At 39.2% G+C, this 15,298-nt stretch overlaps 1 protein-coding gene across 2 annotated transcripts in view; it reads right to left on the reverse strand.

Moving 5' to 3' along the window:
- Nucleotides 1-5,190: 5,190 nt before the first annotated feature.
- The window catches only part of ACYP2 (acylphosphatase 2), a 124,444-nt gene continuing 114,336 nt past the window's right edge, over nt 5,191-15,298 (reverse strand). The window contains exons 4-5 of one of the 2 annotated variants that reach the window (XM_040993470.1): nt 5,654-5,784; nt 5,191-5,305 (exon numbers count right to left, since the gene is read on the reverse strand). In XM_040993470.1, the coding sequence (XP_040849404.1) occupies nt 5,670-5,784 (115 nt within the window). In that variant the 3' untranslated portion in view covers nt 5,191-5,305; nt 5,654-5,669. Of the gene's footprint in view, nt 5,785-15,298 lie in introns of both variants that reach the window. The other variant, XM_040993469.1, reaches the window with a different exon arrangement.

Here is a 15,298-nt window from a genome sequence, read left to right on the forward strand (position 1 = left end):
TGCAATACATTTATCATAGAATACTTACATTTTCTTTGCATTATTTATATGGCTTTTCCATATTATAAGCTCATCAACATATTATTGTTATTTTTACTGCAGGTAAGCAGCTGTCACAAAAAAATGTGTTAGGGAATGGTGTGAAACAGAACATTAAGCCATCCCACTGTGGCACTGAAATCACATATGAGTACAAGTTCATGTCCCAGCTGCTGCATTTCCAATCCAGATCCCTGCTAATGCAACTTAGAAGGCAGTGGAAAATGGCCCAAGTACCTGGGCCTCTAGACTGGATGGAGTTTCAGATTCCTGGCTTCCACCTGGCCCAGCCCCACTTCTAGCCAGAGCTGTTATGGACTTTTTTTGGGAATGAACTAGTGGACAGAAGATCTCTGTCTCTCCCTTTTTAAAAAATTGTTCTAAGAGAAAAAAAATGCATTCTTAATCTACCCTAATAACCATTTCTAGTAGTTGTGATTTCTTCATGTACATCTAAGTTTCATCTCATATGATTTCCCTTCTGCTGAAGAACTTCATGTAATATTTCTTACAGTGAAGATTTGGTGCTAAGTTTTTTTCTTTTCAGATTTGGTTTTCAAACCCCCCCTTTTTTTGCCTTCTCTTTTGTATCTTACTGGGATCTAATTCTAGACGGACAATTTTCAGATATTTTATTCAGAACACTGATATTTGGTTAATTTTGAAAGTTACATTTTTAGGAATATGGAATCTTTTAAGTGTCATTGCACTTTTTAGCCAGAAGTTAACTTGTTGATGAATTAGATGCCATCTTATACTATTTTTAAAAGTTCTTCCTGGCACAGATCTGGAAGGATCACTGACTACCTATTTTGAACCTCCCCTTCTCTTGGCTGTGTGTCAGCCCTGAGCTAACACAGTTCACCAGATATTCTTTGCATACACAACTTCGTGGAAATCTCACCTGGTGTAGGCAAGGTGTAGTGCCCAGGAAGTCAAAGGAGACTCTGTGACAACTTCCAGAGCCTTTCCCAGCCACCCAATCCCACCCCTGGGTGGCTTGTCTTTCCAGGACTTTGTGCAGAAACTCTCAGTTGGCTCAGTCTCCATCCTCTGATGTCTTCACCTAGACATCCGCACACTGGGCAAGCTTCCCTTCCTGAAATCTGGGAAGTATCTCTAGGCAGAAAGTTGGAGCAATGTTAGGGCTGCTCACTTGCTTCATTTTCTTCCCTGTTCTCAGGGACCAAAGTCCTGCACTGGCCACTGTCCAGTGTCTGAAAACTGTTGCATATATCTTGGCCAGCAATCTGGCTGTTTACCATAGGAGGTTAAACCCAGGATTTGTCTGTCATGAATGACAGTAGAAGCTTTTTGTCACTTTACTTTATGTGTGTCTCATAACGAGCATATGTGTGGATTATGTGAGGAATTATTTTAGAGAATTTTAGCCACTTTTAATTACTATGATGAATATATGGTATGATTAGTGTGGTGTTAGCTTAAGTCCTTAGAGGAATGTTTTTCTTCTATTTATTTAGTTTGACAAATATTACAAAGTACTCACCATGGCCAGTCACATGTGATGTTACAGCTGTTGCAGGATTCAAGCTTCCATAAACACTTGCCCCACTGTAGCTTACACTGGGTGAAAGACAGTGAGTAAACAAGGAAAGGCCAGAACATTACCTTGCTACAATTTGAATGTGTCTCCCATATTTCATGTGCTGGAAATTAAATCCCAAATTCATGTGCTAATGTTATAAGAAGTAGAACCTTTGGGAAGGGATTGATTCCTGAGGGCTCTGTCCTCGTGAATGAATAAATTCATTCATGACTTAATGGCTTAATGGGCTATTGGGAGAGTGGCTTCATTATAAAGCAAACCTCTCTGGAGTGCTTGCTGTGCCTCCCAATGTGAGGCTTCTGCCATGTTATGACACAGTGGGAAAGCCCCCACCCGACGTGGAGCAGAGGCCAGTGCAGCCTCCAGAAGCATGGACAAAATAAACTTCTGTTCTTTATCAGCTACCAGTCTGTGATATTGCTATGGCAAAAGGGAAGAGATTAAGGCAACGGGACTAAGTAGCCTGGAGGAAGTACAGGGACTCTGGGCAGTAAGTATCTGACCATTTGAATAGGGTGGTCAGGGTAGGGTCATTAAGAAAGTGACCTTCATCTGAAGGGTGGAAGAACACGAAGGCATCTATGATACTCAGGAGAATAATACTTAGTGAGAGAAAACCGTAAATGGAGAGGCCTGGGGACAAAGAGTGCTGGATAATTTAAGGAACTGTCAGGATTTCCACATGGCTGAAGAAGGTTGAACAAGGGGGAGAGTAGTGGGATATGAAGTCAAAGCCAGAAGAGAGAAGAAATCAGATTATGCAGGTTCTAGAAGGCCGCTGATGTTGGCTTCTGGTAAGAGTAAAACAGATTGTCGTGAGGAGGTTTGAACTTAGGAGTGATGTGATCTGATTTCTGCTTTAACAGTAGCACTTGATACTGTGTTGAGAAGTAGAGAGGTCAATTAGGAAGCTGTTAAAGTCTCCATGGTAACTACAGTCAGGACTACAGCCTTCTTAGAGTAGAGAGGCGTGGTTGGGTTCAAGCATGTATTTTTAAACCTTTTGTTATGGAAAACATAAACACACAAGAATAGTCTAGTCAACACATGTGTGTGCACCTTAGTAGTTACAACCTCAGGTTCATTCCTTTCAACCTATTGCTTTATCTACTTTCTGTCCTTTCTTCCTCCCAACCCCTTCTGTGCTATCTCTTATGTTGCCCTTCACTCTGCAACCACTGGATTATTTCTAAGCAAATTCTGGACATTTGGACCTAGAGACAACATTCCTCTTTGATGCAAGAGGAAAGGCCATGATGAATCCAGTGTTTCTGCACTGAACTTCTTAAAAGATGGTGTTGCTGTCACCTGAGGTGAAGTCTCCAGGAGCATCCATCAGCTAGGTAGTCAGCTGAGGTCAGAACAAGTATGTACTCAGAAGGTATAGTGTGGGACACTGAAGTTTGAAATGCCTAGCAGATGTCCAAATGTAACTGCTGAGTAGGCTGCTGGCTCTGTATATCTGGAATTGTTCATGTATCAAGGCCATTTAAGGTTATGAGATGGGTAATGCTATCGAAGAGAGGCAGTGTCCAGGTGCTGAGCTCTGGGACACTCATATATTGAGGAGTAGACAGGCAAGCAGGAATCATCAGAGAAGACCTTAAATTCTGAACTGTGAAGAGGAACACCAGGGAAGTGGGATGGTTAGTAAGCCAAGTGAAAAGTGTACATAGGTTCAAGTGAGGAGAGAAAACTTGGCCAATGGAGTGGCAGCAATGAAATGAAACCATCAGGGATCATGAGTGGAATGTTAGCAGACTGATGGGGTGGGGGAGAGAAAGAGGGCAGGTTTCTTTAGAATGGGAGGAAATTTTGAGTTAATCTGTAAAAGGTAAAAATATATAGCCATGGCCAAAGGGCCCAAGAGAGGGAGAAATAATAGCATATTTGTAGACTGATGGGAAAGATTACAGCAGAAGGAAGCAGAAACCAAGGATGGAGGAACAGTGGGGGCAGGGGAGAGGGGAATGCAGCAATCACATAAAGACTGGGAACTCCTGCGCCTGCAGCTCAGCTTCTTTGAGTAGCAATTCCTGGAGATGCTACTGGGGGAAAGGTGCTCCATGAATGAGAAATCCACAGCTTTGCATCCCTTTCCAAAGTCCTGCATAATTACTGCCTCCTTGGCCCTTACCACTTCTGCTTCTCCTCAAACTAAAACCCCTTTTTCATTATCCACAATGCTGTCTTTTAAAAAAACTTCATGGGGCTGGCATGAGTGGCTGAACAGGCTACCTCCTGCAAGTGCCAGTATCCCTTATGCGTGCCAGTTCATGTTCTGGCTGCTCCACTTCTGATCCAGCTCCCTGCTTATGGCCTGGGAAGGCAGTGGAAGAGGCTTCAAGTCCTGGGCCTCTGCACCCATGTGGAAGACCTGCAAGAAGCTTCTGGCTCCCAGTTTTGGATTGACTCAGCTCCAGTCACTGCAGCCATTTGGAGAGTGAACCAGTGGATGGAAGATCTCTCTCTCTCTTAAATTTACCTTTCAAATAAAAAGTAAGTCAGTCTTAAAAAGATAATAATAAAACCTTGGAAAAACCATTGTCTTCAGGGCATGTGGCCTCCAAACCTCCTGAGGTAGAACACTTGTTTAACCTTCCTTGAACAAAGAAATGAACATGGAAAGACAGCAAAACCCACATTAAGATGACTGAATTAAACTACATTTACAGAAGTATTTCTTTAAATATATTTAGAAAGTTATTCCCTAATCTATTGCCTATATATTTATATATGTTCATATCTATTTATATGCTTATTTATATTTATAAATATATAGATATTCATATATGGATGAGGGTAACCACACTATCCTCATTCATGGAGTTAATCTTTCAAACCCAGTTATTCTACTGATGTTCTTCCTTCAACCCTTAACTTGCAGCAGGCAGAAGGAAAGCCCTGAATTCTCTATGCTTCAAGTCGACCATGGAGATCTGTTCCATAGTTATAATGGGAGTTTCCAACCAGTGTTCCCAAGATATATGAAACTGTCTAATGAAGGAAAAAAAAACCACTAAGTATGGTGGGCTCCAGTCATCCCCCGCCCCCTAATAGTTGTGTATTGTTTTTCAAAAATTATTTTAAATATACAATTCTACATAGTTTTATTTTGAGGAGATTCATTTCCATAAAAGAGTATCTACAAATATGTATCTACAACATTTGAAATGTGACATTCCAGTGTTTTTTACCTCTTGATTCACTTTTACAATTTTTTTTTTCACTTTTACAATTTTACGGTATAAAAACAAACCTTCTCCTTAAACTACTGCTGCTTAATTATCATTTACATTGGAACACACAACCTTCTGATCTGGAGTCAGACATGCTACCATTGCGCCACAAGGTCACCATTTACATTAGAAGATTCCCAAATGGCAGACTATGTTGTATGTGTGTGTTGGGGAGGGACAGTACTATAAGACTCTCAGTTCCTTTTCTGTGGGTGGTCTGGATAAAAAAACCTTGCTGCCTCTCAGGAGTGCTATTATCAGCTGCCATTACTCAACCGGAATATTCACTGGTGATATTAAGTACCTCCCATGTAAGTACTGAAACAGGTTCACATATAACCAGAATTTAAAATATTAACTTTATTGGCATTAGCTTATGGTTATATTGTTCATCATACACATTTATTTCTAACTTTTGGTCTTCTTCAAGACTTTGATAACATTCAGATTTTTAAATTCGCTGCAAATAAAAATAAAGAATTTTAAATGATTAGCTATTATTTTACATTTAGCCAAATAACATGTATACTATAATATCGATTGAAATTAAAAATTCAGCAAGGCAAGCTTAAATTGAAATACTCATATATTAAATATCTTATGATGACATTTTAAATATCAGAATAGTTTTGGTTTACTAAAACATAATTGAGCAAAATCATTTGTGTCAGACATTGTTAGTAATATATAACTTAATATCTTTCAGAGGCAAACATTCCTTTTTTAAATCCTACTTTGCTACTATTATTCTATGGTGTAGACTAAGCATATATGGTGTCTATGTTACAATACAACACAGTATTATAACCTGCATTTCTTTCCCGTCAGTATCGAATGCTAAAATTGGAGTACTCAAGCTTAGAGATGGTTTTTTCATTAGAAAAATCTGTGCGGTCAATGCGAGAACTAGGACTCCCAACCTTGCTCAGCCAGGATTTCCTACAAAAAAAGAAATAATAATAATTTAAATTAGCATATGAAGTATATGTGGTTCAGCAAAAATGATGTCACAACAGGTATTTATGGAAATTCATCAATCAACATTCACATATGACATAATAAATTATATATATATGTCTATATCACCTACAAGTATTCTAAAAATATCACAAGGTATATATTTATATAATTATGATTAAATATGAACAAACAAAAGCTAAACACAAGCATAGCTGATTCCCAATGATTTCACCTAAAAGTTATTTCCCCCACTCTTAAAACACATCAGGATCATTATTACCTGGCTTTTATGTGCAAAAGAATCAAAATAACTTTACAAGGTTTATAACAAAACAATTCACCACTGATTGTTTCATACTGAGAGATTTAAAGAAAAAATTTGATCAGTCTTAGAAACACGAATGTAAGATGATTTAAAAAAAATATCTCAACACTTTCTTACCACATACATTAACAAAGTAATTGTGCTAAATATTAAGTCAAATGTTTTGAGAATACTTTTCTGCTTATTTGGTGCAATGGTTTATCCTACTTATTAGCAATACCCATGTCTCTAATTTATGCTTTTACATACTCACCTGAGATGCTTCCTATGTAATTCAGGCCTACTGAATATTGCTGACACTTAGGATTATACTATTGGGGATTTTCTGGAGTCCTTCTATCTATTACTTAGTTAGAATGACAGATTTAATCATGCTATAGCTTTTATAAGAGTGCTGCCATCTTATGTGTTTCCCACATCCCCAAGCTTGAGGCCACGAAGCTAGTGTTGTCCACAGCTGAGCAATACATGTAACAATGTCATAAATCCTTCCACTAGGGCCATTTTCTAGGCCAAATCTTTCTGGTTAACTGAAATTAATCTTTCTCAGGATAACAAAATTGTCTAATCTGCTGTGCTACAAAACCTTTCTGATGTTATCTGTGATAGTCACTGGTAAAGTTAATTCTGACTTGCCTTTATTTCAGAAGTGAAGGCATCAGCCAGTATCACATTGTTTCAACCATCTAGTTAAAATTTTTAAGATAGAAATTTCACATGTTGCATAATATAATTCAGCTTTCTTATCATCTGTTTTTATGAAAAGGGGCCACAATTTTATCATCCAAATCTCCCTAAAAATAAAAAATCACAAATCTCCTTTAAACTTAAAACAACTAATGCAAGCTAGCATTTACTGAGCCCTGTCTGCTCAGCTATGCTAAGTTCTTCACATATATCATTTTCTTTACTCCACCCATGAACCTGTAAGTTACTGCTGAGAAGAGAGAAATCTAGGCGTTAAGTAATTGCTCCAGCTGGTGGCAGTGATAAGTGGAAAGTGCTCAGATTCGGTATATATTCTGAATGTGGAGTAAGCAGATCTGCTGACAGACTGGAGGTGGATGGGAGAGGCCGAGAGCAGGGAAAGAAGACAGCAAAGGCCGTGGTGCGAGTAACTAGCTGTGTGGGACTGTCTTACCAAACTGGACAGACTGTGACAGAGGCAGATTCTGGGGCAGGTGAGCTCAATTTTGGAATGTCTGAGATATCTGTGAGACATCCCAGGGAGGCTGTTGAGTATGCAGCTGGATCTGAGAGTCTGACCAGAGGAAGCAGACTTTGGAATGTGTCATCAGACTGGAATCATTATGAGAAGGAATAAAGACAGAAAAGACAACAGGTCCAATGACAACATCTGGGGATTTTCCTATATTAAGAGCCCATCAAGATTGGGAAGAAGCAGTGTAGGAAGAGAGGAAGGCATCAGTCAGGTTCAGACAATCTAAGTAAGTGCAACATCTTGAAAGTCAAATGGCAATCCTTGGGAACAGAGAGGGACCAATGACACCAATGCTGCCAGCAGCTCAGTGAGGGGAGAGCTGAGAATCATTGTGTTAAACAAGGTGGAAGTCACTGGTGAGCTGGACAAGGCATTAAAAAAAAAAAAGACTATTTCTTTGAAAGGCATGGGAAGGAGAGAGAGGGAAGAAAAAAGAAGAAAGGAGTGAGGGAGAGAGAAACAGACATTTTCCATATGCTGGTTCACGCTCTAAATGCCTACAACAGGCAGGGATGTGCCAGGAGGCAGGAACTCCGTCTGCATTTCTGCATGGGTGGCAGGGACACATGTACTTGGTCCATCATCTGATGCCTTTCTAGGTACATTAGCAGGAAGCTGGGTTTGGAAGCATACCATCTGAGACTTGAACCAATGCTTTGATATAGCATGCTACTGTCACAAGTTGCAGTTTAACTCACTGTGCTACAATGCCAGCCCTGATAAAAGCAAAGCAGTTTTGATGAAATTAAAGCCATATTTGAAGGTGTTCAAGGCAGAAAGAAAAGACAGGAATTAAAACCATTGAATCTAAGGCTAGGATTATGGGTATAGGAACTACAACGCCTAACCCACCTGAGTTAATGAATCTATGTATGAAACTAGCTGGGAGACAATCTGTACTTGGTCCTGAAACAGTACCAAAAAAATTCTTCACCAACCAAATGTATGGCCAAGAAGGAAGCTCTGCCTCTCATAATTTGTTTTTAAAAATTTAGTTAAGAGGCATGAGGGGGCCCGGCGGCGTGGTCTAGCGGCGAAAGTCCTCGCCTTGAACGTGCCGGGATCCCATATGGGCGCCGGTTCTAATCCCAGCAGCTCCACTTCCCATCCAGCTCCCTGCTTGTGGCCTGGGAAAGCAGTCGAGGATGGCCCAAAGCTTTGGGACCCTGCATCCGTGTGGGAGACCTGGAAAAAGTTCCTGGTTCCTGGCTTTGGATCAGCATAGCACTGGCCGTTGCGGCTCACTTGGGGAGTGAATCATCGGACGAAGGATCTTCCTCTCTGTCTCTCCTCCTCTCTGTATATCTGGCTTTCCAATAAATAAATAAATCTTAAAAAAAAAAAAAAGAGGCATGAAGGACAGAAAGAGAGAGTGTGTGCTCCTATCAGCTGTTTCACTCCCTACAAAGCCATAACATCTGGGGCTGGAGCCAGGATCTGAGAACATATTCCAAATATCCCCTGCAGGTGGCAGGAACCCGATGATCTGAGCCATCATGCTGCCTCCCCAGGTCTGCACTGCTGGGAAGCCAGAATCACAAGCCGGAGGTAGGAATTGAACCCAGGCACTCCCATGTGAGATGCAGCCATCTTGACTGCTAGGCTTGATGCAGCATCCTCGCCTCACCACCAGTCACTTCTTTTATTTATTTATTTATTTAACCATGAGTCGCTTCTAAATAATAATATACTTGATAATATCGAGTAGCTTCATGTGGAGTATGAGAAAGGAAGCAGTTTACATTGGTGACAAAAGAGCAGACTTGTACAGATCTTAAAAAGAACACTGACACATTGTTGAATGTCCATATCTTACAGACATATTGTCACAGGAGCAATACCTGAGATGGTAATTAGCACACAGGATTTGAATTAGAGAGTATCCTTAGGTTTAACCACTCAGTGGAAGGCAGGGACAGGATTAGACCAACTGAGAAAATGCAGCAGTGAGGTAGTTAGCAAAAACCTGTCAAAATGCAAGGAATACTGAGGCAAGACTTTTCAGAACTGTCCTGTGATGAGGTCAGAGGACTGGGTCTTTGCATCCCCTCCATCAAGCTGTCACTGGGCGAGAGCTGCCCAAAGTGCAGGTGTGACCTTTAGTGGGTTACCTTTTTGGTTTTTTTTAATAATTGCTGAGAGCCTTCTCCCAGCATTTGGGGAACAAGTCCTTCAGCCCTGAAGGGAACTTTTCCCATGTATTTTTTCCCCTGGATTCTGTTAGTCTGGATATTTTTAAATTGATTTTTTATTTAAGGCTCTCTAGCCACATTTTTCTACTTATCTTCCTTTTAGAATATTGATATAGTAACTGTGTAGAGGGTAAAAGAATCCCTGAATTCACCCAGTCATGGAGCTAACATAACCCAATATATTGCTCTGGCTCCAGCACATTTTACCTATTAGTGCTGTAGACTCAATAAATATTGAATAGATGGCTAGATGGATGGATGAATTAGATTCGCTTGAAAGAGACTTAGGTCTAACATTTGTGCTGTAAATCTGATTCTGCTTTTTGTGCCTATCTATTTCAGGTATTTTTATTTAAGGAACATTATCTACTGGTAAGTTTTAAGAAACAAAAAATAGGAAGGTTCAACTAGCAAAAACAAAGAAATCATGTGATCTGATAACTATGTGTGTCCTTCCCCTGTGATACATTTTAAATGTCTGATGTAGAGGTTTTGAACATGCAACTAATTTCTGTAATGTCTGTCTTATTCTTTTACCAAAATATGCACTGCTGTTAACAATGAAAAGATAACATAAGGTATTTTGTTCCACATGTATGTCTCACATGCTTGATAAAAATTGCATACAATACTAATTAAATTATTTTTTATGAATGGCAAAATATAATTATCATGCCTGTATTTCTTTGAAGCATTCTTCAAGCCAGTTTGCATTAAAAAAAAAAACAAAAACAAAACACAGTGCTGATAAATGTTAAGTGATCAAGGAATAATATCTATTTATTCCATAAATTAACTCTGCCGTATTTTTCCTGTTCCTATTCACACAATTATCAACTACTGGAGCCTTAAGGGCTTTCACAACATTCTAATTCTTTGATGCAGAGGGCACATATTTAGCCATCAAATACACTAAGTGCTGCATATTTATGTTCTTGGCATCTATCAGACACCAGCTGCGGCCTCTTCTAAAGCACACTTTAGTTCTTAAGCTCTCCCAGGGGTGGTTCTTTGCCTCCAGTGGAAAAGGCCCCAACCCTACCTACTCTGTTGTGTGCATCGTGACAGTTACCACATTCTGTAATTGTTACACTTATGTAATTACTTATGTATCCACCATGTGTCTGCTCCACACTAGACTATAAATTCTAAGAGGGCAGAGGCAGAATCTTCCTCTAGGTCTCCAATACCTTGGTTGATGCGTTTACTGGGTACTCAATAAAACCACAGTGAATGAATGAGCCTTAGTCACCTATGTGCCTCCTTCAGGCCTTGCAGCTTCCATGAGTGAAAAGAGATACTTTTAGGGTCAAATACTGTTTACACACAGATGGGATCCCCTGAAAAATGACCTTCTAACTTTCTGAGTGAATTTCACATGAAACAGAACCCTCACATTTCTTCTTCTTCCTCTTCTTTTTTAAAAGTGTTCCCGTTACAGAAAAAAATGAAGTCCTTTCGCCTATGAAGTAACACAGGCAATAGGTATGTTCATCTGCTTAGAGGACATTGGAGGCCCAAGGAGTTGAATAATAATGCCGGCCACATTTACTGTGGAGTAGGTTTACTTATTTTTTTGACAGCTCCCACACCTTGCTGTATCTCTTGTGGCTCTGAGATTACTCATCATTGAAGTAAAAATGGTACCTGGTTTCCTTCAGAGTTCAAGTTGATCCTAGGACACACCACATGAGTGCTAACTCCACCTGAAGCCACATCACCTGAGAAATACCAAGTCCAGTGGAGGGCTGCATAAGCTCAGACATGCTGTGTAAAAACACTCTTACATTTTTTCTTAGAATCTTAAACATACACAGATACCTACTGTTCTATTTTTTGTGTTCAAGATCTTCAAGCCTTTAAAAGAAAGTATTTTTCCAATACAATCTTGCAAAAAAGCCTACTCCTTAAAGCCAAACTTGTGTAGTTCCCTGAAGTAAGGGAATTGCTGGGGTTGTACGTAGGTGTGCAGGCTTCTCTAACCTTTTTTCCATCAGCCACACCTTGAGCCCCTCTGTGGAAGACCAAGGGCCCTGAGGGAGCCCCTTTGGAAAACTGCCCTGATAACCTAGCAATGAGCAAGAATGTGATCAAGTGGAATATCTGGAGAATTCACCTTATGTAGAATTTTCTGTAATTCACATCAGTGTTTCCTAAAAATATAGTAAGCTCCTGCGGTGATATAAAAAATTCCATTTAACTAATATCCCTGTCTGAAACAAAGAAGTGGAATCAAAGCACTAGAAAGCCAACACTATCAATAATTCATAGCGGTTCTATTTCCTAGAACTAAAGTGGGGCAGCACAATGCCTTCAGTCATCATGGCAGCAGTGGTATAAAACGTAGATCATAAGGAAAGAGACGGTAAGAAAAGACAGCCAATGAATTAAAAGCTAATGTAGTGGATGTTAGGAAATATTGAGTGGCCTGCATATTTCAAGCTTTTAAACTAGCATAAATAATAGAAGGATAGTAAAATAATATTTTGCTATTCCCCTTTCACAAGTTCCTTATTCACTTGTATTCGGGCAAATAGTATCATAAGCTGTTTTACTGTCAAAATAAATGTTTCAATGATATTTTTGATAAAATGTTGAAAATACCTGTCAGAGATTGTCCCATAATTAATGAAGTTCAGTGAATATCCAGGGAACGGCAGGACAGCCATAATTAACCTGAGACCCAGATTTCTTATTCTTGAAATAAGACTATTCCTCTTCTCATTGAGATACTGCAAAGGTTAAAGAGAATTTATGTAACCTGTCTAATGCAAGTCCATCACAAGTGTAGGCCCTTCAGTGACAGTGCAGTGCAGCTGTCTGTTCTTGCCAAATAGGCTAGATGGACTGTTGGCAGTTTTGTGATCCCTAGAGACACATATTTTCTAGTGCAATTCCACTGATAAGATCTCTCAGCCTTGGGGCGGGCATTGTGGCACAGCAAGTTAACTTGCTGTTTGGGATGCCTGGTTTGAGTCTTGACTGCTTTATGCTAGTCCAGCTTTCTGCTAATGCCCCTGTGAGGCAGCAGATGATAGCTCAAGTGCTTGAGTTTCTGCTACCTATGTGGGAGACCCATATGGAGTTTGTGGCTTCTTGTTTGGGCCTAGTCAGTGCCCAGCTGGTGGTGAGCATTTGAGCAGTGAGTAAGTGGATAAAAGAGCTCTTTGAAATAAATAAATCTTTTAAAAAATCTCTCCCAGGCTTGGTATGGTGCTTGCCACCAGCAGTAAGAAATGGCAAGTCACTCAACCTTGCCAATTAGGTGGTGATCTATAGAGCTACCTGGACATGAGCTTTACCCAGGACTGTAAGGACCAGTCAACTGGATCAAAGGGCTTGGGAGAACAGTAAGGGCACCACTATAACCTCTGGCTTCCCTGCCACAACACAGTCAAGGTCAATACAGTGGCACAGTGTCTTTCTGTTTTATACAGTAGGAAAAAGTAGCTGCTATCACAGTAGTAATGGACCATGACTTTGGGATCATTATGCTTATGTCTGACTTCAACCAGTTTTCCTGTTTGGCTACCTTGGGCATTTCTCAAACTCTTGGTGCATCATTTGTAAAAGGGGGAATACTAGTATATTATGTATGTCATAGAACTGTCATAAGGATTAAATAAGGTATTTAACACCTCTAAGGGTTGTAACTAGATGTCTATGGCTTCATCACAAAAGCTTAATCCACACTTAACCCAACAGTCTTTAAAATGTTTATTAAACTAAATTCTCAGGATTCAGCTCCTCATATTGCCTGTCCAGAAATGTTAGCTCAGTCCCATTTCCAAATTCCTTTTCCACACACCAGAAGATCTGCCTCAGCAGCCTGACAGAGGTGAGAAAATGATCTTCCAGATGCTCCAAAGAAGAGAGCATTCAGGACACTGTTACCTGCACAGAGGGACTGGCTGGTAAAACTGAGATGACTCTTAGCAGATACGCTCAGCTTGAAAAGGAACAAAGAGACACTGGTCTTCAGGGAGTGCAGAGTCACCCAGGAAGTGAGCCATTCAGATGTCATTACAGTTACTGCCCATGTCACGGCTGAGACCCTTTTAAGAAAGCTAGGATAATCCTGTAAAGTGCTTAAGAAAGTATCTAGAAAATGATACACCATTTAGTTTGATAGCAGCCATTAAAAAGAATGAAACTGTACCATTTAAAACAAAATAGTCCCAGCTAGAGACTATTATGCTCAGCAAAAAAAAAAAAAAAAAGCCAATCCCAAAAGGATAAATACGGTATGTTCTAATTTTAGGTAACATTTATGCAAAATACAAAACAAATAAATATATAAGGTGAAATACAGATGAACTGTATAGTGGAAACTAGCATACGGGGAAGTAAAGATTTGTTGCAGCAGACATCTTTATTCAAGAATAAAAGAAGGATTGCCAATTAAACAGTTAAATATATCTTGATAATATTATACCAGATTTTTAAATCTTTGCCTATACCTACAATTCTATAATGCACTTAAATAGCAGAATGTTACACTTGTAACTGTTACTAAAGGAATTACATACTACTATAACAATATGGGGGGGAAACTGTGGGGGAGAAAAATCAGAGGAAGAATGGAGAAGAAAAGTAGGGAATACCTATACCTACAAAAATCTATCATGGAATGTAAGAAAAAGAATTTTCTAAAAGAAGAACTGATTGCTAAAGTAAAAAAATGTAAGTCTGTGATTCTTACACAAATATAAAAAGACATACACCACAGATTCTGTTCCATAATTAGTTAATGAGGGAACCTGTAAAATGTTAAGTCTGGTTTAAGGGGAATTTGAACACACATACATATATGTATGTGTATTAATAAAATCATGAATGCTGAAATCAGCTTGCTAGTAGATGCAAAACTCGTTAGCAGTACATATAGCAGCAGCTAAGAGAGTCTCTGGGATAGTTAAAATTTTCTATGAGCTGCACTTATGAAATTAAAAATAAGTAAAATTAAATTTAAGATAGTTTACTTAATATATACAACTATCTTAATTACTAATATTGACAGAATTAATGAGAGATTTTTACATATATTTTCCATGTTAAGTTATTGAAACCTGGTATTTAGTTTGCATTTACACTTATATTATCAATTTAAACTTGCCATAATACAAGTGCTCAATGACCACATGTAGCTAGTAGCTCCCATATAAGCATGACTTAAGGGAAATAGAAAATAATATTTGAATTATCCTTTTTGGAAAGCAAAAATCCATTTTATATATTCCAGAAAAAATGAATTTGTTCACAATGTACATGAACTAGTTCCATTTCTCTAGTGTTCTATAACTAAATTTCTACTTTATGGAGTAGTAAATTAGCCCAGCCAACAGGAAATCAACCAAAGTTTCACTCCCCTACAGAATCAGACAATTCACTACAGTTTCACCAGGTAACAACCAGACTTCCTTGAAAGATACTTCCTGATCTCTACGAACCAAACCAATGCTTTAGACAATTCTTCCTGATAGATCTATTGGGGGAACTGCTGGGAATTCAGAACGATGCCACTGAAGTTATTGCATGTATGAACATACTACTCTAATTGTGGTCCAGGTTTCAGGAAGCCACTCTCAGAACTGGTGGCTCCAGAGTCACAATACCCAAGATCCTGAAAACAGCTAAGTGGATGCCTCAATCCTGCTGCCTTGTTTCCTATTAATTCGGATTATATTAAAATTTCATATGAGTATTTCCAATTGATGAGGTACTAGTCACATTCTAACCCCGGCTGCAAGGAGC

Source organism: Ochotona curzoniae, unplaced genomic scaffold, assembly GCF_017591425.1.
Source record: "Ochotona curzoniae isolate NIBS_2020 unplaced genomic scaffold, NIBS_Ocur_1.0 contig_883, whole genome shotgun sequence".
NCBI classification, from domain to species: Eukaryota; Metazoa; Chordata; class Mammalia; order Lagomorpha; family Ochotonidae; genus Ochotona; species Ochotona curzoniae.